This window comes from Scyliorhinus canicula, chromosome 16 (genome assembly GCF_902713615.1).
Source record: "Scyliorhinus canicula chromosome 16, sScyCan1.1, whole genome shotgun sequence".
In the NCBI taxonomy this organism is placed as follows: Eukaryota; Metazoa; Chordata; class Chondrichthyes; order Carcharhiniformes; family Scyliorhinidae; genus Scyliorhinus; species Scyliorhinus canicula.
Genome location: NC_052161.1, coordinates 116186001 through 116210913, shown reverse-complemented (window position 1 = coordinate 116210913; position 24913 = coordinate 116186001). Strand labels below are relative to the sequence as shown.

General features: G+C 40.2%; 2 protein-coding genes across 11 annotated transcripts in view; one reads left to right on the top strand and one right to left on the bottom strand.

Moving 5' to 3' along the window:
* The window catches only part of bcl2l16 (BCL2 like 16), a 99358-nt gene extending 85375 nt beyond the window's left edge, over window positions 1-13983 (bottom strand). For both annotated transcript variants that reach the window (XM_038821654.1, XM_038821655.1), the window contains exons 1-2: window positions 13119-13983; window positions 12471-12535 (exon numbers count right to left, since the gene is read on the bottom strand). The gene's annotated coding sequence lies outside the window, so the exon portion shown is untranslated. The remainder of the gene's footprint in view (window positions 1-12470; window positions 12536-13118) is intronic.
* The window catches only part of spen (spen family transcriptional repressor), a 118621-nt gene that overhangs the window by 9168 nt on the left and 84540 nt on the right, over window positions 1-24913 (top strand). For 7 of the 9 annotated variants that reach the window (XM_038821638.1, XM_038821637.1, XM_038821633.1 and 4 more), the window contains exons 2-3: window positions 18003-18323; window positions 21249-21722. In XM_038821638.1, coding sequence (XP_038677566.1) covers window positions 18003-18323; window positions 21249-21722 — 795 coding nt within the window. The remainder of the gene's footprint in view (window positions 1-18002; window positions 18324-21248; window positions 21723-24913) is intronic. The other 2 variants (XM_038821640.1, XM_038821639.1) reach the window with 1 other exon arrangement.

The following is a 24913-nucleotide window of genomic DNA, read 5'->3' as shown; positions in this document are numbered from 1 at the left end:
TCTTAAAAATTGGGATAAATTGTTGAGTTACCTTCCAGAGGAAAAACAGACTGACCTGAAAGAGTTATTGATATCACATGGGCAAGTTTGTGGAGATAAATTGGGAACTACTAAAATGGCTATACGTCATGTAGATGTGGGAAAGGCATTTCCGATCAAACAACATTCATACAGACTTCACCCTTTAAAATTGGCACAGGTTAACAAAGACATTGGACAGCACCGTGGCCTAGTGGTTAGCACCGCTGCCTCACGGCGCCGAGGTCCCAGGTTCGATCCCGGCTCTGGGTCACTGTACTTCTGGAGTTTGCACATTCTCCCCGTGTCTGCATGGGTTTCGCCCCCACGACCCAAAAATATGCAGAGTAGGAGGATCGGCCACACTAAATTGCCCCTTAATTGGAAAAAAAATAATTGGCTATTCTAAATTTATAAAAAATAACAAAGAAATTGAGAGTATGCTTAAAAACGGCATAATTGAAGTGGGTTGCAGCCAGTGGAGCTCACCCATAGTGATGGTACCTAAACCAGATGGTACCCAACAGTTGTGTGTGGATTATAAAAAGGTTAGTGCAGTTACAAGAACAAACTCTTATCCTATCCCACGTTTGGAGGATTGCTTTGAGAAAGTGGGATAATCAGCTTTTATTTCTAAACTGGATTTACTTAAATGTTACTGGCAGGTACCTTATCCGAAAGGGTGAAGGAGATTTCAGCTTTACTGACTCCAGATGCTATATACCAATTCAAAGTTATGCCATTTGGCATGAAATACGCACCAGCCACATTTCAATGGTTAACTAACAAAGTTGATTCAGGATTACCTATTTGTGCGGTATACATCGACATTCTGGTCATTTTCAGCCAGACATGGACAGGACATTTGAAACATCTGATGGAGTTATTCGATTGACCTCGGGAGGCGGGTTTGGTGATAAACCTAGCCAAAAGTGAATTTGGAAAAGCACAAGTCACTTTCCTTGGCCATACAATCAGACAGGGTCGAATGATCACACGGGATGTGAAACCAACAGTTATTGAGGAGTTTCCGATACCCTCAAGACGAAGAGAAATAATGCGATATCTTGGCATGAGTGTATTTGATCGAACATTTGTGAAAACGTTTTGTAGCGTGATTGCTCCACTGATGGACTTGCTGAAGACACGTCGAAAATTTCAGTGGACAGTGGACTTTCAACAGGTATCTGACTGCCTGAAAGCTGCGATAACCAATGCTCCTGTGTTGGAGAATTGCAAGGGACTCTGTGATCAGATTGAACAAAATTATCTGACTTTGAAGAGAAATGCCGAGGCGTAGAGGAATGGATGGATCGTGCCGTGACCTTCTTGTTCAAAGAGACTGTCAATCGAGACGGATTTCAGTTGGAGGAAGAAGAACGAAAAAAATGGACTATATTATTATACCTGTTTGCATGTATTGTTTTTTTGAAACAAAAAGGTATATTTACTGTGTGCATTTCTTAAAGCAGTGTTCTTCAAACTTTTTTTCCGGGGTCCCATTTTTACCAACCGGCCAACCGTCGGGACCCAACCCGGCTGACCTGAGCGACCCACCATTTTCTCTTGCCTTGTTTGCTGCTGATAAAAATGGAGGAAATGATTTTGGGTCCCTTTGGCTCTCGTACACGCTCCTCCAATGGAACCAGTTGGATGAAGGTGAAGCCTTCCGGTATCGGAAAGTATGGAGTCTCCATCTGTCCAAAGTTCTGCATTTTTTTCCTGTAAAATTTTATCAAATAAACCTCACCCCTCCCGAACTTGTAAGAGAAAAAGAAAAATAAATGAAAAAAAGAAAAATTCAATGAATAAAATAAATGAATAAAACCCCCCTGGAACTAGTTTTAAAAAAAATGAATAAAATAAATGCAAGAAATAAAAATTAAATGAATAAAATAAATGAGTAAAATTAATAAACCCACCCCCGAACTTGTAAAACAAAACGCTGCAACTGTTTAAAAAAAATAGCGGCACGGGAGGGGCCGGAGTCACAGAGAGGGAGGGAGCCGGGCACCAAAATGGGCACCCTGGGGGGGGGGGGGAGAGGGCACACTGGGGGGGAGAGAGGGGGCACACTGGGGGGGGGTCCTTAATTCCACGCGGGCTGAGTGGCTGATCCGGCCAGAGAGGGGGCGCAGCCCCGCCGAGAGGCAAGTGTGTTTGGGGCGGGGGAGCAGCGGGGCCCCGGGATGAGGCGCCCCCGGGCCCGGGACAAACCAAAACAATTGAGCGCCGAGGCTTTGCTCACCACAAACTGCAGCCGGAGCCCCATCCCCACTCCCCAGGCAGCTTCCCCGCTTCAAACCCTGCCTCACACAGCCCGCTGCAGCGTCACCACTTCAAACAATGCCCTCCAACAGCGCGCTTCCACCAGGGAGGGAGGGAGAGACCGTCATACTGAGATCCCCACCAAAAAAAACAGCGGCCGCAGTGCACATGCGCACATGATCATCGGTGTGCGTGCGCAATGCAGCCGATTTTTTTTTTTAACATGTTTGCGGCCATTTTAATGGGCGCTTGCAGCCGGCGTTATGAAAAGCCGGCTGCTGCGCGGGGATTTGCGCGATCGGGAGCGCCGCGCACAACGGCTCCGCGACCCTCCCGACACCCACACGTGACCCACGCCCCCGAGTTTGAAGAACACTGTCTTAAAGGATAGTGAAAAGGTGAAAAATGAAACCATCTTGAAGTTGATGATTAATTTTTTTTCTTGGGGGGGGGGGGGGGGGGGGAGGGGAGGTGCCATGTGAGAGTACCTTTAAGAAATGTACCTTTAAGAAATCCATGTTTATCAGTGTGGGTGGAGCTGGGCTGTCTGTCAGCTTTTTTTCATTTTAGGCTGTTTGCTGCAGGGTGTGCTTCAGTTTTGTTTTCAGTGTTGGAGCTGAAGCCAGATGGAGCAGGTGTACTGTTGATCTCTGCCATGAAAAGACTATCTCTTGAAGAAGTCAGAATGTTCTCAGTAGTAGCAGACCTAATGTTCTTCTGTTAAAAGATGTTTATTTTGTCTTCTGGATGTTGTTTGGGAAGTTATTAAGGATTACTTTGTGTTGTATTCTTTGGCGGTTGTACTTGAATTGATGGTTGCTAAGATTATAGGAAGCATATTATAGGAAGCATATTGTTAAACTAGAAAGAGTGCAGAAGAGATTTACGAGGATGCCACCAGGACTTGATGGTGTGAGTTATAAGGAGAGGCTGGATAGGCTGGGACTTTTTTCCCTGGAGCACAGGAGGCTTAGGGGTGATCTTTTGAAGGTCTATAAAATAATGAGGAGCATAGTTAAAGGTAGATAGTCAACATATTTTCCCAAAGGTGGAGGAGTCTAGATCTAGAGGGCGTAAGTTTAAGGGGAGGGATACAAAAGAGACCAGTGGGTAAATTTCTTCACAAAAGAGGGTGGTGAGCATCTGGAACGGGCTGCCAGAGGCAGTGGTAGAGGCAGGTACGATTCTGTCTTTTAAAAAGCAGTTAGACAGTTACATGGGCAGGGTGGGTATAGAGGGATATGGACCAAATGCGGGCAAGTGGGACTATCTTAGTGATAGAATCTGGGTAGCATGGACAAGCTAGGCTGATGGGCCTGTTTCCATGCTGTAAACATCTATGACCCTATGTTTTCATTGGTTGGAGATTCTAGAACTATGGGACTGTTAAGGAGAGATGTAGGAAGTACTTCTACATGCAAAGAGTGGTGGAAAGTTCGGAACTCTTCCACATATGGCAATTGATGCTAGTTTAGTTAATTTTAAATCTGAGATAGATAATTTTTTATTAAGCAACGGTATTAAGGGACATGGGCTAAAGGCAGGTGAATGGAGTTAGGCCACAGATCAGCCATGATCTCATTGAATGGCGGAGCAGACTTGAGGGACTGAATGGCCCACTCCTGTTCCAATGGTCCTATGGTAATTAGAACAGGGAATCCTGGCAGTTTCATCATCTTTACTGCACTCCCCACAAGGTTCAGATGTATTGAGACCAATGTGCCACCAGCTGAGATCAACAACCATGGAACAAACTTGGGATCTTGGATTTGTTTACTGTCATGCGTACCGATGTACAGTGAAAAGTATTTTTCCACGAGCAGCCCAAACAGACCATTCCGTACATGAAAAGAAAATACAAAATAGGGCAACACAATGTACACAATGTAAATACATAGACACCACCATCGGGTGAAGCATACAGGTGTGTAGTATTGATCAGGTCAGTCCATAAGAGGGTCGTTTAATAGTCTTCTGACTAAATTTCATATTGGGCAGAGAATTTACTGATTTAAGATTTGGTGGATGAAAAAAAGATTTTCTTGCACTCTTTGACTTTTAGGACAAATTTGGACAGATCTGTCATTATATTAGGGTATCTGAGAATCTGAAAATACCTTCAGTTACATGAATTTTTAAAAATAAATTTAGAGTACCCAATTAATTTTCTCCAATTAAGGGGCAATTTAGTGTGGCCAAGCAATTTAGTGTGGTCAATCCACCTAGCCTGCACATCTTTGGGTTGTGGGGGCGAAACCCACGCAAACACGGGGTGAATGTGCAAACTCCACACGGACAATGACCCAGAGTTGGGATCGCACCTGGGGCCTCGGCGCCGTGAGGCAGCAATGCTAACCACTGCGCCACCGTGCTGCCCCGGTCAGTTACATGAAATGCAGAGGGCCTGGGTATCATTGACACATCCAGTATCCTAGTGCAATGAGATGCTGGGTGAAATACAGCAACTTGCATGGAGCACTTTTAAGACGGGAAATGCTTCACATGAGCATTATCAAACTAAATTTGTCATTGGGCTACACAATGAGATACTAGGATATGTGACCAAACGCCTGGATAAATAGATATGCGTTACATGTGCCTTAAAGGGGGAAGGGGAGTTAGAGAGGTATCTAAAACCTGGGTCCTAAGCAGATGAAAGCACAGCAGATGGAGGGATTAAAATTGGAGACGTACAAGAGGCCAGGATGCAATTTGATACAAATCATATTTCTCTTCACAAATGCTTCTTGCAAGCTATCAATCTATTTATAATAAACATATTATTTTACCATTTTACGTGGAATAACTATCAACAATGATGAGAAACTGCTGATTTTAACCCAACACTTAAAATATATAATGGGAATACAGTTGGCTAGTTTTGAACAATAGAAAATTATTTTAATATTTTTTCATGTGTCCTTTGAACAAGTTACAGGTCTGATATTCTCTAGTATTAGGATTATAGTTAGATTTTAAATAGGGCAAGAACAAGAATAGTTACGAATTTTACCTGAGCAAATGAGACCCTGCTGTTTGTGGCTGAAACATAATTATTTTTCTGAAGCACTTTTTCTTGGGCCCTTTTATAGAGCATATAAACAATTTGAGATGTTGGATACAATACTTATCTGATGACAGATTGAACAATGCAGTCATGAGTGTGTTTTGATGTTGGGTCTGCTTATTGAATAAATGCATCCAGTGTGTGCTTGCTAAGTATTCTCACTATGTTGTGCACACAGATGAAAAACACCATTTTAAAATGTTGAAAGTTGACAAATAAAAGTGTAGATATGGAGTAGTAGTGCAGATGTTTTGAATTTATGGATTTCATTTGTTTCATGATGATCAGCTCAGATGGTGGGTATTGTTTTAAATAGCATGAGTCTTTTGGATATTGCACCTAAATTACTATTGGCTGCAGTGTAAATAACAGAATTCCACGTATTCTGAAAAAGATAACTATCTCCAGCAAATGTTTGGTATTTTAACTATTGAGCAATTCCCAGCAGAAAATATGTAGTTTTTGCTGATTGTATTGTGGTAAACTGGTTGTGCTCTGCTTGTCTATATATACGTTTGAACTATTATAGTTCCTGTGGTTACTAAATTGTCTGGGAACTTGATTCAAAAGCATTTGGCACAACAGCAGGACACTAGTAAAATGGTTTTTCTCTTCCAGTCTCCCAGGTAATTTAGAGTCCCTTATGCTTAGTCTAATGAAGATTATTTATCTTATTTGTCTGTTTAACTGCCAAATCAAATTCTCAGCATGGTGCAGATAACGTTGAATTTTAAAATGAATCATATAAAAATATATTAAAAACATATTTTATGCACTGCCTGAGAGACCGATTCAGGCATGACTTAAAGGGGAACTGAATAAGCAACAGAAGTGAAATGTGTGCGGAAAAGGCAGAGGAGGGGGCTACTAGCTGAAGTATTCTTGTTGAGGTTTGGCATAGACAGGATTAGCCAAATAGCCTCTTTTTTTAAATTTAAAGTACCCAGTTCCTTTTTTTCTCCCAATTAAGGGGCAATTTAGCCTGGCCAATCCACCTACCCTGCACATCTTTGGGTTGTGAGGGTGAGACCCACCCAGACACAGGGAGAATGCATGCACAAACTCCACACATTGACCTGGGTTTGAACCCAGGTCCTCTGCGCTGTAAGGCTAACCACTGTGCCACCCCTCAAATAGTCTCTTTCTGTGCTATAATTCTGATTCATTCTACTGATGATTCCTCTACCCTATCAAATTGCTTAAACATTTTATACATCTCAACGAGATGGCTCTGCCTGCTTCTAAAATCAAGTGGATATGCTGCTGCTTTAGGAACGTGTTGTCATAATTTAACTTTTTGATTACTGGAATAATTTTGGTGAATCTGTAGGCCTGCGACCCTCAGATCTCCCCTCCAATCTGGTCTCTGGCTCATTAATTGCTCCACTGGCAAGTCACGCTACAGTTGTTTAGAGCCTTGGTACGGCCGCACTTGGAATATTGCACACAATTCTGGTTGCCACACTACCAGAAGGATGTGGAGGCTTTGGAGAGGGTGCAGAGGAGGTTCACCAGGATGTTGCCTGTTCTGGAGGGTGTTGGCTACGTGGAGAGACTGAATGGACTCAAACTGTTTTCATCAGAAAGATGGAGATTGAGAGGTGACCTGATAGAGGTCTATAAGATTATGAGGCACATTGATAGAGTGGATGGGCAGTCACTCTTTCCCAGGGTAGAGGGGTCAGCCACCAGGGAGCATAGGTTTAAGGTCTGTGGGGCAGAGTTTAGAGGAGATGTCCGCGGGGCAGGTTTTTTTACACAGAGGGTGCCTGGAAGGCGTTGCCTGGGGAGGTTGTGGAAGCTGATACATTAACGGCGTTCAAAAGGCATCTTGACAAACACATGGATAGGATGGGTACAGAGGGATACAAACACATGGATAAGATGGGTACAGAGGGATACGGCAGAAGGAAGTGCTGAGGGTTTTGGCAAATGTTGGTATCATGACCGGTACAGGGTTGGAGGGCCGAATAGCATGTTCCTGTGCTGTAATGATCTTTGTTCTGTTGGGAACCGTACCATCAGCTGCCAAGGTGCTAAAGCTCTCCATCTCTCTACCACTCTTCCTCCTTTACGATGTTCCTTGAAACCTATCTCATTGAGCAAACTTTTGGTCACTTGCTTTAATATAATCTTGTGGGGTCCAGTGTCAAATTCTGTTTGGTAATGTTCCTGTAAAGGGCCATGGGATGTTTTGTTATATTGTGGCATTTTATAAACATACGGTGTTGTTGTGTCATATCTCTCCAACGGCCAATATATTTTTCCTGAGGTGGCCAAAACTGAGTGCTCCAGATGGACCATGACTTACACTGTACAAGTGAAGCATCACTTCCTTGCTTTTGAATTCCACCTCCTTTTGAAATAAGCCATCAGCCTTTTTGTACCTGTGCACTAGCTTTTAGTGATTTATCTACTGGGATGTCTGAACATTGTCATTCCACAACTAGCCTGTCCTGATTTAAGAAAATACTCTGACTTGTCTTTCTCAAATCCAAAGTGAATGAGTTCTCCATATTGTACTCCATCTGCTGTAGTTTGCCCACTCAGTCTGCTCTTGCTGTTGTGACTTCCTGTTCCCATCTATATAACTTGCTGTGTCCCTAACTTGGTCATTTTCAAAGGTAGGAAGCGAGTCATTTACCACAGAATACCTTGCCTCTGACCTGCTCTTGGAGCTGCAGTATTAAATGGCTGTCTAGCTAAATTCATGATTAGTGGTGAACCCTCAGCTGGTGGTATTTTTGGGGATATACCAGTAATGTTACTGAATCTCAAGGCGTTGTAGAAAAACCCTGTCTTGTTAGAGTTGATCATCAGTTCTCATTTATGTGGGATGAATGTTACTTGCCGCTTGTCATCGCAATTGCCTGCATTATGGTGATGTATTACAGATCACCGAGTCCAAATTGTTGCGGAAACATGCACTTTTACGTCCATGTTGTAATCTGGAGCTATGGATCGTGATGGTAGCAGGGCTCCAAATTTCTTTACATCACATGGCTGACCAGTAATATCTCCCGCACTTACCACCTGTCATTGGCCTGTGTCAGAAGGATTTGCAGGTGACAGTCAACTTGTTTGGTTGCATTATGAACACATCTTCCTTTACATCAAGTCCTGAAGTGGGATGCAAATGCTTCTAGCAGGGTTTCTACCCGCCATACCAGAAGACTTCCCTCCTTTATTATGAAGAGTAATTAGTTAATTCCCATCTTTCCCCATTGTATTCATGTTGATCTTGTGCTGTTGATAAATTGGCAGTTTTCTGCCTTGTGTGTGTTTAATGTTTTAATTGAAACTAATTTAAAAAATACAACTGCAGAATACCGTGAATGCTGGAAATCTGAAATTAAAACAGAAAATGCTATATGTTCCTAGTAATCTGATGGTATCTATGGAGATACAGTTAACAAACGATAAAAACCTATTTGAGGTTTGAATCGACTATTTTGAGATGCATTTGACATTGTAATATTAAATCTCAAAATCCAGCAAGCAGGTAACTGCACAAACAATAGTTAGCCCTTTTGGGCCATTCAACTTTGAGGCGATTATGTCAAGCAATCTTAACCTGCAATTTTTTAAAATAGTATTTTGTAGGTTGACTAATATTCATGGCGTTCTTGGTTAGCACTTGGGTAACTTTATCCTGCTGATACCGTAACTAGATAACTTTTAGTAGATTTGTATTATTTTACTTGATCTGTTTACCTCAGCCTGTCTATACTGTACTACATTAAAAGTCAGTGATGTAAAATTCAATAAAGATGCCTCTAGTTAATGTAACCACCTGAATATACTGTAAATAATATATCATGTAAACACAACTACAATTTAATATTTAGAGTATGTTTCAGTATATTTAAGATAAACCCACTTTGAAGCATTGCCAAGAATAAATGCAACTAAATCACAACTAGAAAAACTAACCTAGGTTATTTGCTCATTCTGGATCTGAATTTCTGATTAATTTTACAATTGAATAGTTTTCTCAAAATGTGTTCTCATAAGAAGCATGGATTAATAAGGGACAAGGGATATGTTCTTGAGAAGTGGTGTCTAACTGACCTAATTTGAGTTATTTGATCTAACAGAGGGTTGATGAAGGTAGTGAAATAGATGTATTATATGGAACATTCTAAAATCTATTCAATTGACCACTTATGGCATTGTAATGTTGGTTGTTTTGGAATCTGAATCCAAGGAGTTAGTGTATCCTGTGATTTGCCATATACCAAAATGTCATCCATGTTTCGAGATAATGTTGCTAAATTTACTAAAAATAATCCTAGGATGGAAAATACTATGTGTGAATATTATAAAAATCCTTTTGTTAAAACCACGCATATTCCATGATGTGCAATTCAAAGTATTGTAGTTATTAATGAAGTGTGTAAAGTTTTTGAACATTTTTAATAATCATGCAATTAACCACTTGTCCTACTTAGTTTTATATGTAGTTGGTCTGTCACAATGATTACGCAAGTGTTTACAACCTTGAGGCCATTTAAAGGAACTCAACAAATTTTATTTCTGATCAGGTTAATTTAAATTAATCAATCTCTTTTTTAAAATTTAGAGTACCAATTCATTTTTTCCAATTAAGGGGCAAATTAGCATGGCCAATCCACCTACCCTGCACATCTTTGGGTTGTGGGGCGAAACCCACACAAACACAGGGAGAATGTGCAAACTCCCCAGAGCCGGGATCGAACCTGGGACCTCGGCACCGTGAGGCAGGAGGGCTAACCCACTGCAGTTGGGGTGCTACAATTGGTCTCTGGCTTGACTCGGATTGGCAGTTCCAGTTTGATTTCTACTGGAATAGCACGGTTGTTCAATGGTGCTGTTGGTAATTTGAACAAGTTTGAGTTCAACTTGGTATTGATATAATAAATATTAGCAAATGTTCAAAATGGAGGAAGGATAAAATATAATTTGAAAATTACTAGGCATCAGTCTACAGATTAACAGAAGGATTGGTAAACAGCAATTCAGGCAATATAAATAAGGCCAGAGGAAAAAAAACATTAAGTGGATGAAGGGTGAGTTCACTGTCAGTATGAGAGGGCAATCTAATAAATAGTTCAGCAGGGAATATAGTGGGTTGGGGTGGAGCAGAAGGGATCAATTGTCTTGCTTAGTAGGGGGTCAGACTCTCGTGCTCATCACATGACCATGGCTCTTCAATTTCTGCATATCCTCTGCTGCATCGTCTTTCATGCTCAAGAGTTTATTTTGCTTTTAAATCTTTTCATTTACAGCTTCCGTCCTGATCCCCGTCTCACCGGGCAACTTGTTCTTGGCTCATGTTTGACATTTTCTCTGTGGCTGCAGACCGTGTCATTTCTTTTTGTTCTTTATGAAAACTTACTGCTTTTGATTCTTTTTTAAAGTATGATTTAATGGAAACGTGACCAGATAATCTTGGATTGTAGAACATACTTCTTCTGATGATCCCTGTGGAGCCAAATACTCAGTTCATTGAGGGGAGAATATATGAGACGCATGCATGTTTGGGTTGTTATGTAATCTTAGGCCAGTTCACATTGATATTGATGTGTTCAATTATGTTATGTTGACAGCCCCACCTACTGGTGCAGTATTTTTAGAATCTTGAGGTCACTAATTATTATAATATATTAGATATATATAATGCCACCACTGGTGTGAGGGTCTAATTGAGGAGAATAATTTTACATGAGCTTATGCCCACATTTAGAAGGAAAAATATAATATACATTTGTATAGTTTGTTTCACCACTTCACATTGAATTCTACTTATGAAGTCTAGTCAGTTATGTTATGAAAAAGTTGGTAAGAACTGTCAGATGTAAGTTATTTAATGTATCAGTGATCTATTTTTTGATTAGCCTTGAGCAATTTTGTGCTGTATAAGATGTCATTAAGATGACTGCAGTGCATGTGACTCAGCCATCCCACTTATGAAAGATGGTAGTTTTCTATAGCTTTGTAAATGTTACATGCCAGGTTATTGATGACCATAAGGATTGCTCTTTTTTCTTTGATCGTTACATTCCCATTTCTCACCAGTCTGAACAACTGCTTTAAACTTTTATTCTCTAGTTTCTGTTTTATTGCCAGTTTGCTATCCATTCTGCTACTTGTTCCTTCACTCTCATTCTCCAATTTTTAAAATCGAAGGTACTTTAAATGCTCTTGTATATTTTTCTGTTCCGTCTTTGAGTGATGGTTCCATTCTCTTTGTTTCTATTACTGACAAGTTAACTTGTCTACTGGTTCATTGGAATTGTTCTGTTTTTTTTTTGACTATGGGATGCGTTTGCCACATTTATGGATTTCAAATGTTTGCCATTATGTTTAAGGGCTAATGTTTTGTAGATAATATTCAGTTCATGATATTTAACTAACAAAAAAAGCCTGTATTTGTATAACTGTGACTGAGTGTGCTGCTGTTATTCTTTAAGCAGCAATTAATGCAAAGTTTGCAGACCTATGGCTATTAAGATGGAGTAAGTGGCAAAGCAATGGAGTTTGTGATGGAGAGCGAAGACAATGGCCGTTGTCTTCCATTATTGAATTGGGGGAAATTCCTGATCAACCAATAGGCAAAAAAAATTAGACAATTTGAAGACAGGAGGGATCAAGAGCGGTGAGGAAAAGGACAGCTGGGTATTGAAGCACACGCGTAGAAACAGACAATGCTCGGCACAACGTCGAGGACCGAAGGGCCTGTTCTGTGCTGTACTGTTTTATGTTCTATAGGTTAGAAGTGAATATTTCCATTTGTGAATATTTGTGTTTGCAGGTTATTTAACCAACATGCTTCAATTTTAAACAGTTTTAGAGTTAAAGTTTATGACACTAAGTTTATTTGACCCAAAATCAATTTAATTTGGACAAAATGCTCTCAGCCAGAAACGTATTTAGAAGGGCTATGTGGACAAAATGCACAAATTATAATTGTATTTTTTTGAAACTAGATTATACTAGTTTTGTTTTGAAGTAAAATATTATTAGGCCTTCTGTTTTAAGGAAGAAAACATTGGAGCCTTAAATGATATGCTATATTGAGCAGCGATTTTGTTCTTTGATTGTTTGAGTTACAAATATGATCACTGTGGAGTTGTACCTAGTCGCTCCAATGGCTGTGCTTGTAAATTGTGGTGGATAATCGCAGCAGTCTCCATTCTGCGCCTGTATTTAAAATAAATCTCGTGTTATCGTTTTGAAGTAGAGTCCTCCACGTATATATTTGATATATACACATAATTTCACACATTAAATTGCTACGATAGGCTGATATAGTTGTCATTTTGACATCCCCGATCCATTTTAGTTTGGACCGGCTGTGTCGGTAGTTGATCCCAGCCCCGAGTACAATAAAATTCTATCGTACTTTGGGTAAGGTTTCCTTTCGATCTTTTTTCGTTGCAAAAAAATGGAACTGCGTTAGTAAAGGTTTTGGGGGTAGTGTAGTAAGCGAAAGCTATCCGGATCGCGGACATATAGAAAAACCGAATTGTTTTAGCCCTGCGGTGTAAAAAATTACATATTAATTTCTCTCAAGAGTCTTGCCCAGAATAAATGCGGCAGCTCAATCCACGTGCTAATTCCACCGCAAATTAATTAAATAAAATCGCATTTAAAGAGATCATTGTGCAAAACATTCGTATCGGATAGCAGTAGGAAACCTAAGATACTTCTCTATTTTCAGAAATGGGGAAGGACCATTTTGATTTATATTTACGTAGACAGAAATCTACAAATTAGGACATACCGCATTGAAATCCTGCTACACTCCCAGTAGATCATGTGATACTGCTGCTCGAGCCGTCCGATTTATGAAAGGTAAATTAATTGATGACTGCGTCCAATGAGAACCTTACTCGGGCTGATGTCCTTGAAATAATGAAAATCGTGTAGCAGCAACAACAGAAGATTATTTTGGGAAAATCAGGTTACACTTTAGCGCCGAATTGTGCAATTTATTATAAACCTGGCAGGTTGTTTTTGTTATTATTGATTTACTCGGCTAACATTTCAAGCCTTTTCATCGATGTCTCCCGCCATTACATGGGTCCTTTCGATCCTTGTGATGTGTCCCGCCATTTTACAGCATTGCGCCGCCAGTCGGCTGCGAGATTGCAGCAACTAGAGAACTTGGAAGGCAGCCACAAGGTGTGTCCAGTTCAGCTCGTCATTGAGGGAAAACACGCTCAGTTGCTCTCCAGCATTTCCTCCAAAGTCCAGCCTCTTGTTAAAACGGCCGTGACATTTCAAAGTGTACACAGGCCTGTAAACAGATAGCAACGTTTGTGTTTCATGAAGGTTCAAACAAAAAATACATTAGATAGCAGCATTCACGGACATGTTTGTGAAAGGGACGGTTTGCGGTTTTCACGGTCAGCGATGGTAAAACAGATTTTAACTATGCTGATCAATGTTGTCCCCTCTTGGTTATGCTGCCGTGTGTTGCAACCATGCATTATAGCTGGAACTTTAAATAATATTTCACAACTTAATTGCAAAAGTATCGTTAATAAAGCACGTATCTGTCTTTCGGTTCTTCCATGGCGTTGCTCACCAGAAATTGGAATATCAATAGTATTTCTGGGTGAGCCAGGAAATAACTGACACCAAAGGAAGGGTGTGCTAAATGTAACACTCTTAAATACGGTATTTGGCAGTTTTGCTTTGGGGAGGAGGAGTCAAACTTCAACCACATTTCTGGAATTTGGTGTCTGATAAAATACCTACTGTTTACAAATTAAGGTGTTGTTTAGTACATATCTTGAACACTTAAAGCCATCACCAAGCTACAATTTCCATTTGTACCTTCTGGATTGTTTCATGGTGGTTTTGCAAAATATTGTAACAATTAAGCTTTAGTTTTCCGTCGTGTATTTTCCATATCACTAATTTCCTGCACTATCAACAGAAGCTGAATGCAAATGTACAAAACAAGGCTAGCATTTATACCGGGGTGATTTCTATACTAAATTTGGGACATTTAAAACATTATCATAATTGGTCTTTTTAAGTTACAACATATTAACTGGGCACAGAGGTGTGAAAAATGGGTAGATGGGTGAATTTTACAGAGGCTGGAGTGGGAGGATTATTGCTCGACTCTCAGTAGGAATGTTGGCCTTGAGCCCACTGACTTTAAAACCAGCTGACCCACAGCAATAATATGGTGGGACAGCCGTAACAGGTGAGAGTGAGACTTCTGCCCCTCCAGATCAGGAAACCCCATCCTTGAGATCTGACAGTTAATCTGATTGGCCAGCAGCTGTGTAGTCCCAGCAGTGCTAAAATGCAGTAGTGGCTGCTGCTGGGACTACAAGGAATCCCAAGAAGATAATCCATGGTTATAGGACTTTGAGGTAAATGTGGGTGTTTTGGTCAGGGAGGGATTGAGTATGCTAGCAGAGGAGTGGGTTGGTATGGCCCGTGGCGGGGGAGGGGGGGACCCCTCTCCTCCTTCCGCCTTTAACCACTGGTTGAGAAAGTAGCAGACTACTTTCCTTACCCTTCCCGTATGAAAGTGGAGGCAGAAAGAGTCCTGTAAGTGGCCTTTTATTGGTAATTTAAGGAATTCAGTAAACCTAAGGGTGCATGGGCTGGTTGATGCCTTATCAGCCCGTTGTAATACGGGGGAATAGCTCTAGATGGGCCGGAACGCAGTGGACTAGGCACATGTTTCATTTTAGGTGCTATCCTCCGCCTTCAAATACGCCCAGGTGGGAGGGGACGGCAAATTTTAACCATGGTAATTTTCATTTGAAATGGCAACCCCAATAACACAATTGAGTTTATTCAGTGATCAGCTGAACTTCACGGATCAGTTAAGTCCCAAGTCTGTTTTGACTTGGTAATTGATTGCACAGTATTTAGTACCATTCACAACTCCTCAGATACTGAAGCAGCCCATGTCCATATTCAGCAACACCTGGACAATATTCATGCTTGGCCTGATAAGAGGCAAGTAACATCCACCTTGCATGCATGCCAGGCAATGACTATCTCTGGCAAGAGAGAATTAAATAATTTCCCCATGGCATTCAATGGCTGGGAGGTTGTTTTTTTAATTAAAACATTTTTTAGAGTACCCAATTCTTTTTTTCCCAATTAAGGGGCAATTTAGCGTGGCCAATCCACCTACCCAGCACATCTTTGGATTGTTGGGGTGCGACCCACGCAGACACGAGGAGAATGTGAAAACTCCACACAGACCGTGACCCAGGGGCTGGATCGAACCCGGGTCCTCAGCGCAGTGAGGCAACTGTGCTAACAGTGCTATTGCATCATTGTGCCCTCCCTGGCTGGGAGGTGTTTGTCATCAATCAGAAATTTTGACTAGACTAACCATGCAAATACTGCCTCACACAAGAGTAGGTCAGAGGCATAAATTCCATGGTGAGTAACAAACCTCCTAACTCCCTAAAAGCCAGTTCATCTTCAACAAAGCACAAGTCAGGAATATTATGGAATGCTCACCACTTGCCAGGATGAACACGACTCCAACATTCTCCAAGCTCAACACCATCTAGGACAAAACAGCCCACTTGATGAACAACCACTGCACCACCTTAAGCATTCACTCCTTCCACCACCAACACAGTGCTCTTTTGACAGTTCCTTCCAAACCTTTGACTTTAGCCACCAATAAGTGCCAAGATGCATGGGAGCATCACCACGTGCAAGTTTCCCTCCAAGCCCCACACCATCCTGAATTAGAACTCTTCCTTCATTGTTGCTGAGTCAAAATCCTAACAGCACTGTCGGTGTGCCTACATTTCATGGGCTGCAGTGGTTCATGGTGTCTTCTCACCACCTTCTCAAGGGCAATTGAGCAACAAATGCTGGCCTTGCCAGTGAAGTTCAGATTTCATGAAAGAATGAAAAAAAAAACCTCAGCTAATGGGGAGCAGTTGGGTTATCATCATCTGGGTTTGGATGGTGAAATTTGTTTACCTTTTTGTTGACCGTATGACTCCTGCTGGAATGACTCCTCCTACATATAACTGTCTTTTAGTTTATTGATATGTGGTATTTTCCTGGACTCCAAACATGTGGATTTAGTGCAAACAACCTCAATTGTAAAATTAACTTGCCAGATTCTGCAAATCTAGCAAATTTACTTTGCGTAGTCACCGGCTGTATAAGACACACATTTTGAGAACCAGTGGCCCTAGCAGACCAGTGTCAAAATAGTCTATGTGTTGTTATCAGGGCAGAATAAAATCAAGCTCTCCTGCGATATGAATGAAGCATCAGAGAGCAATCAGCACCCAAAGAAAGAAATACTTGCACCTTTCACAACCACAGGACATGTCAAAGCACTTAATACCTAGTTGACTGTATAGTCCCTATTGCAATATAGGAATAATGGCAGCCAGTTTGTGCATATCAAGTCCTACAATCAACAAGGACCAGATAATCTAATTTAATCTAGTTGTGGGATACATGTTGATCAGGACACCGGGAAGAACTTCCCCACTATTTTATCACTTTAGAAGACATGTTTGGTTTAAGACTCATCTAAAAGGTGGTACCTTTGTCAGTGCAATGCTCCTTCTGTACTCTACTTGAGCATCAGTCTTAATTTTGTGCCTAAGCCTAACCCAAATCTTTCTCCCACAAGTGAATGTGCTATGACTGACCCATGGCTGACATGTGCAAGAAATATGAAAATTGAAAGCCTTCAGGGAAAGAAAGGAGACGATTGACTACAGTTTACAAATGACTGTAGATATAGAGATATGATGGACAATTACAATTTATGATGTACTGTAGTAATATAGGTTATGAGGTTTTCTGTTTTTTGATCACTTTGTTTAGAGATCATGTTTATTTATAGCATTCATTCAGTCAATGGCAAGTTTGTTCCTTTTTATCAATGCTTTTTTTGTATAATTTTAAAAAAAGTATAATATTTTGACCAAAATTAGTTTAAAAAAAAAATTGGAACAGACAAAGTAAGTAAACTGATGAATAGATCATGTAATGCACTTTAGTGAATGTTGGATATCATATCTGGCCATTGCTGGTATGCTCTTTGATCAATTTTCTGCCTCATGCCTAACTTTGTCCGCAGAAGAATCCATACATAGATTAATTTAATTAAACAAGAGTTTACATCAACTTAATGTAAATCCAACATTTTATAGTGGCACAGTTGGAAATGGTAGATGTTCCTTTATGCAACGATATTACATATCAGTATAAAAGTCCAGATTCTGGTGGTCAGGCATACTATTTTGCTGTGTATTCAAGAACTGGATATTAAGAACAGCTTCAACCATCCCATCTCCCAACACACTCTCGAACTACAAAAATGATGCTCACTCTATGATATTGGATAAACTTTATTGAAGGCTCTTCAGGTGCTAGATACACAATGTATTTCCATTAGAAATTTTGGCAATATAGAATGCACTGTAAAACTGCAAACACATTTCTTTCTACTGTAGAAAATAAAAAGATAAAAATTATACAATATGAATTTGCAGATTATTTTACAAATCTTCAATTGTATCATGTGCTGGCAGGTTTATACTATGTATGTTATATATGGTTGTATCCTTGAACAGTTAAATATAACTTATTTACATTTAAAATAGTTATGCTAATTCTTTTTCTTTTCTTATTCTTTCAGATATGGCCGTGTGGAAAGTGTCAAAATTCTTCCCAAAAGGGGCTCAGAAGGTGGAGTGGCAGCCTTCGTGGATTTTGTGGACATCAAAAGTGCGCAGAAAGCGCACAATTCTGTCAACAAAATGGGAGACAGGGATCTGCGAACGGATTACAATGAGCCTGGCACTATTCCCAGTGCTGCTCGGGGATTAGATGATACCGTTCCTATAGGAACACGTACTAGAGAGGTTTCAGGGTTCAGGGGAGGTGGTGGGGGGCCAACATATGGACCACCACCATCACTACATGGACGGGAAGGACGTTATGAACGGAGACTTGATGGGTAAGTTCCAAGGTTTCTCTAGGCAGGGTTTTGATAAATAGTGTGGTGAGAAGCAGCAACTCATGTATAGGTTCCCCAGATGGATTTATTGAGGAAATCTGTACATTCGTGCCGTTGTTGGATATGGAAGAGAATTGAAACCAGTAGCAGTTCTGGCCTATTCGCAGTGGATCTATCCTGCAGCTGGCTGGATGACTACTCCTGGGATAAGTTTGGTTAGTTTGATGGAAGGTTTCTGTCAGTTAATATGGAGTTAACCCTCGTAATAAGCTTCCTTTTTCTCCCTGGATTGCAAGCAGTTCCCTCTGGATGTATCCCTTCAATCGAATGGCTATACTATTACTGTCTGGTACAACTAACCCGAGGAATATTATGGGATTTCCAGACCTACATTTTGAGGCAATACTGAAGTACATTGAAGACTTTTCTGCAGTATTACATTTGGCTTTGGTTTAAACATAAAGTATTGATGCACATTCTTTGGATATGAAATACGTCTATGAAGTATTCTTGTGATCTACTATTTCCTGGAAGGATATTACAGCCAATGATTTTCAACAGGAATACATGCAAGGAAAACTGAAGAACGAGGACGTAACAGATACAGTTGTCATGGGTCTACAAATCTGTACTATTTATTTTGATTCTCCCTGATTGGATCTTATGGATATTTATGGGCTAAAGATAAAATATTAGAAACTTTTTAAACATTTGGAATGCCATTTTACCCGTATAATGGAACAGAGATCATTATCTCTTCAACATTGGATTCTCTGCACCTTTAAATAGTTGTATGGCAGAATGGATTACCTGGTTTGTGTTTGACACACTTCTTGATTCTACCTTATTGTATCAATGGACTATCAAACAAGGGAAAACTGTTAGTGGATACGTCATATTTTAATTTCCAGATCAAATGTGAAAAGTTTTCATAAGAATTGAATGGCTACTGACTGCTAGAAAATGGAGAATAAATGCCTTCTACTAGAAGAAAACACTGTGCCCTGGGAATAACGGGTATAGTTGCTTAATATCAACTCGAATTGGGATACATCTATCTACTGACACGCATCAAATTGAATGCACTTCGCCATCTCAGAAAGGTCTTGGGGTTTGGGAGTTACTTTTTAACTTTGGGAGCTATCTGTTTTCAGGCGAATGCACTTAACACTGGCAATGGAAGTTTATCTTTCTTGGGCGTTCAATTTTCTTGATACAATCCCCAAATCAATGCGGCACTAGCACTATCCGAAGTTGGATTACCCCTTTAAGAGGGGACCAAATTGGGAATATTTGTACACTTTTCTCTCCCTAGATTTAATTGGGATTTAGGCCGTGTTTACTGCAGTCTAAAAAGGTTGGTATGTCCTGCCATGTATATCTTAGCCCCTCTCCTAACCCAGTCAACCCTTCCTTTCCACTAACTCCAGTAGTCATTAGCACTGCTAGAAAGTCAAACAGCACTTTAGCCAATAGAATCTCACTTACTTACAGCTCTATTAGCTCCTCTGCTTGTCTCTGTGTCTTTCATGAATTAGGAGTTTGTATTTTTTTGTATGTCAGCTGATGGCAATAACGCTTTGGAATCAGCTTGCTTCTTCTGATTGCTGAAAGGTCAGTGTAAAATGATTCCACAGTATGTTGTAAGCTCAGTTCTGTAACTGTAGCTTATAAAATTTAGTCAAGTTGACACTATGTGTAGTTTAGTGCTTTGCTGCTCAGTGTTTCCTGAATCTGTAGAATGTTTAAAAAAAATGTTTAACAGCTTATGTGAGAGACGTGTAGAGTGGATAGGGACAAAAATGGCCAGAATGAAAATGAAGTAATTTAATAACACCGTGTAGAATAATGTAAAATTCAGAAATTAAAATGACCTCATTTCTTTACGTAGGCAGCACATTGTTAGACTAATTAATTTGCAAAATATTTTGCCTATGTTGAATCAGACTATCTTTTAACAATCTCTGGTCACTCCTTAACACATGATAATTAGGAAATACGATTAGCTAAATAAAATTAAACAAGTATCACTGCATTTGATAGTGAGGAAGTAAATGCTTAACTGTATAGGATAAACATTGGAAGAAAGCAGTTGATTTAAAAAAAACTTTTCTTTAACAAATATGAAGAGTGAATCAGGCTAGCTTTTGTTGTCTTTTGGACTTCATAAGTCCGTGGCAAGCAACCAACAACGTTACTTTTGGTACAACTTTCAATGTTCTGCATTGAGGACTTCACTTGGAAATTTGGGCATAGAGGTTCACCTTTCAGCAAGTGCAGTCTGATCCTGTCCTTGTTAAAGTGATTACAGAGGTTTAGCCAATTTGAATATTATAAGATTGAAGCACCAACATTTAGTATACATAATCAGCACAACTGCTGCTGCTGAATGCCTGCTTTCTTCCAAACAAGAGTTTTCCAGTTAAATACTGGCTATAAGATGTTTTTTTAATCTTTGTAGTTTGGGATTTGATTGTCAGAGCCCCATGGATTGATTTGGTGTATGGCACAATATTAAAAAATGTAAGGACTTCCTGTACAGTTTTTAAATGATCAACTGTGTAATTTAAAATAATTGATCGGGCAGAAGGAACAGACAGTGGGAGAATTCTTAATGTACAAATACCAAAAGCTTAAAGTATAATACATATATTATTGTCTGTAAGCGCTGGGAATTGGAAACACAAACTCCCACAGATGATTAATTTAAAAAGTTAAAAAGAAACCTGATCCAACTATTTGGAAAGATATTGAATACATCGCTATTGCTAATTTCTCTATTGTTTCTCTTGCTCTTTAGTTAAAATCCAAATGCTTATTTTCCCAGAGCTTAGAGGGGGCAGTTTGGGGAACTTTTTGCTATCTTGCTGATGCTTGACAGATTCTTATTTTTTCCTCCTCCTCCCCACCCCAAACACAACACAGGGCTTCTGATAACAGGGAGCGTACTTATGATCACAGTGCCTATGGACACCACGATCGTACAGCAGCAGGGTTTGATCGCCCCAGACATTATGAACAGGATTACTATAGAGATCCTCGAGATCGAACTATACAACATGGAGTTTATTATGGGTCAAGAAGTCGAAGTCCAACTCGATTTGAAGCTCATGATCCACGTTATGAACAAAGAGGGAGGGAACAGTTTGCAATATCAAGTGTAGTGCACCGAGACCTCTACAGGGAAGATATTACGCGGGAAGTAAGAGGGAGACGACAGGAAAAAAATTATCAGCACAGCAGGAGTCGATCCCCACATTCCTCACGGTCGGGAAACCAGTCCCCACAGCGATCTAGTCAAGCATCAAGGTCACGGCGTTCTCCCAGTGGCAGTGGGTCCCGGAGTAGGTCATCAAGCAGTGATTCAGTCAGCAGCAGCAGTAGTACCAGCAGTGACAGGTAGGTGGAGAGGAGCATAACCCAATAGTTCCCACAATATGACATCAGAGCAAAGGGAATCATGTGGATATTGTTTTTACCAGTCATTGGAAAAGGTGAACTGTACAAGTCAGTAAATCAACACTGATTGTTATTGCCTGTTTTTTATACTGCTAAATTCTTGTTTTAATCATTTTTTCCCTGAGAGATTCTGAAAATTGTGTAATTAAATAATGGGACAAAATAGCATAAAAGCCTGCCGTAGCAAAACTTGCAATGTACCTGTGTAATGAAGAATATTTCCATGCACTTACAACTGAACTGTGGAAAGCATTTAGCAGTACAGTTGCCCTTTTGAAAATTAGTTGCATCTGGGGGATAATTTTATACACACTAGGATGAATTACTGGTGGAGAGCCATTTGAGGTGGAAAGATAATTACAAAGCCCCCCCCCCCCCCCCCCCCCCCATCCCATGAGTTTGGTACCAATAAGTTTGGCAACACTTGATTGTGGGCCCTTGCCACAGATGAATGATGTTCCGTTCAGGGTGAGCTCTCCACTCAGGTATTGCATCTATTTAGAAAAATAGCTTAGCATTATTTAATTTATATCTGTTAATGCACCCATTTACTTCTGGACTGAAGATAATATGTGATATTCCATGTTTTGTGCTTATAACATCATGAAACACCATACTTAATCTACTGCAGGATATACAGATAGTGGCAGGAGAGCAACATTGCATTTTCATACACTGTGTATAAGCTATGAAGCCATTTTCAACAGCAACACTTTGTCATCACTACATGCATGGCAGCAATTTGTTGATTCACAATGAGAAATAAACTACACAGAAGTAGCCTGTTTTGGGGAGGTGCTAGGAGCTGTGACGATTGGAAAATGTTAGGAAAATTGGATTCTAAATATAGTGGGAAATTTTAAAGGGGTAAAAGCCGGGGGTTAGAATGTATTTGTTTAAAAATAATTCTGTTCTGGAGGCTGGGTGCTTTTAGCAGTAGGTAGATGAAATTGACAAAGGAATGTGTTTTTTAGTCTGGGCTAATGCATAGTGGTTTGCCTGGGGAAGTCCCTGGGGAGGTAATGTGCTTTGCAGCCTGCAGAGATGTTATTTTTCAGCTTGGAGAGATAAAATCTTAGCTGGATGGAGCCAAGGAAGTAAGAGAGACATTTTGAAAGCAATCGAGCGGCAGTTGGTGGTGAAACTCTGGACTTCTGATCTGCCTGATTTTAAGACCACGATTCTCCCATAATAAAATAGATTGAGAACTGTATGTTTCTTTTCTTGTTTAATGTGAAATGGAGTAATAATGTTTAAGGTGTAAGTTGTAAGCTGTTCTTTTGGGGTGTTAAGTTAAAAAGTTTGACATTGTAGTTATAAAGTTTTGTTTTTAAAATAACCAAGCCCTATTTCTTCATGTAATCACCCCTGGAATTAATAATTCTTACTGCAGCCTTTCAAATAAACTTAAAATATTGGGATTGCGGTCCAGTGTCCTAACTACTGTTGAGGTCTGGAATCGTCATAAAATTGGGGGCTTGTCCGGGATCAGGATTGGATTCTTAAGTATAATTCCTTGTTTGACTTGGGATTATTGAAGTTAAAGACAGTGAGTGTGTGAGGAATGATTGCAGTTTTTCAGGTTTTGAAATTTAAATAGGGAGTGACAGGAGAAAGCTCTTTAAGTTGCCAAAGTTTTCCTGGGTATGGAAGCGATTATTCGGGATGGTTTACAAAAGGAGACAAAGCTTTTGGGTTTGGTGGAGAAGCTGCAGTTAACCTTATCAAAAGAGGTGAGGAAGGTAGAGATAATACAAACCATAGCTCAATATTTAAATTTGCCGGAGACACAGCCTGAATTATTAGAATTAGCTAGAATTCAATTCCAAAAGGAAATTAAGAAATTAGAAATGGAAGCAAAGGAAACCGAGAAATTGGCAATGGCAGAAGAAAAGGAGAGATTGGTAATGGCAGAAAGCAAAGAAGAGGAGAGATCGGCAATGGCGGAAAAAGAGGGTTATTCAAAAGGAAATTGAAAAGAGGAAGATTAAGTAGAAATGGAAAGATTTGCAAAGGAAGAAAAGGATAAGGAAAAAGAGAGAATTTGAACTTCGGAGACTGGCACTGCAAGGAGAGCATCAGCTTGATAGGTTGGAGTTAAAGGCAGAAGCTGAGGAAGGCCTAAAGGGAGAAGAAATAAATCCTCGTCAAAAGCATAGTAGGGATATATGTAAATATATTCAAGCATTGCCAAAATTTGATGAGAAGGATGTGGAAGGCTTTTTCATTTCATTTGAGAAAGTGGCTAAACAATTGAAATGGCCAAAGACCATGTGGGGGTAGTATTGGTTTGGTTTTAGACATCAATTTCAGTCTGTGAAGGATAGAAACTGGGGAAATGTGGAATTAAAGGTGGCCAATGCAAAGGCGGTTTTGTTGGTGATGTTAGGAAAGTGTGCTTCAGAGCAAAAAGGAAACCCATGATAGTGATAGAGAGCTAAGAAAACTTTCATTGTAATAAAGTTGGACGTGTGATGTCACAGTGTTGGTGGCTTAAGAAAAGTACTGGGAAGACCGCCTCAGTAAAACAGGATAGCCGGAGTGATTTATTACAGTGGGGGAAAAACCATTGTCCCAGCGGAAGAGGTGCAATAGAGTGTAGAGCCGGTTCAGAGGTTGGTGGATAAGCAGGCACCAGAGGGTTTTAAGGATTTTATTTGTGACGGTAAAGGTTTACTCCTGTGTAAAAGATGGAGTAGGTGACCAGATTAAAATCTTAAGGGATACAGGAACGTCAGTCTTTAATGGTGAGAGGTAAGGAGATAAGTAGTTTGGAAGGAGTATTGCCTTAAAGATGGTAATATGTTCAATTAGTGATGAGAGTGTGTGCCACAATGTGAGGTAAGGGGTAAGGTTAGAGAGTCTGGTGAATGTGGTGAAATGGTAGCAGGAGTAATAGAAAAATGACCTTTTTCAGGGGTACAATTTATGATACAGGTGGATCACAGGTGGGAGTGCACCTACTGTGGTTGAAAAGCCAGTGGAAAGTCAAACAACCAAGATGTTGCAGAAAGTATACCCGGAAGTGTTTGCTGATTGTGTGGTAACCAGATCACAAAGCCACAGGTTGAGACGGGGAAAGAGAACTTGAGGAGTACCGCTAGGGAGGCTGCGATTCAGTTGTCAGGAAC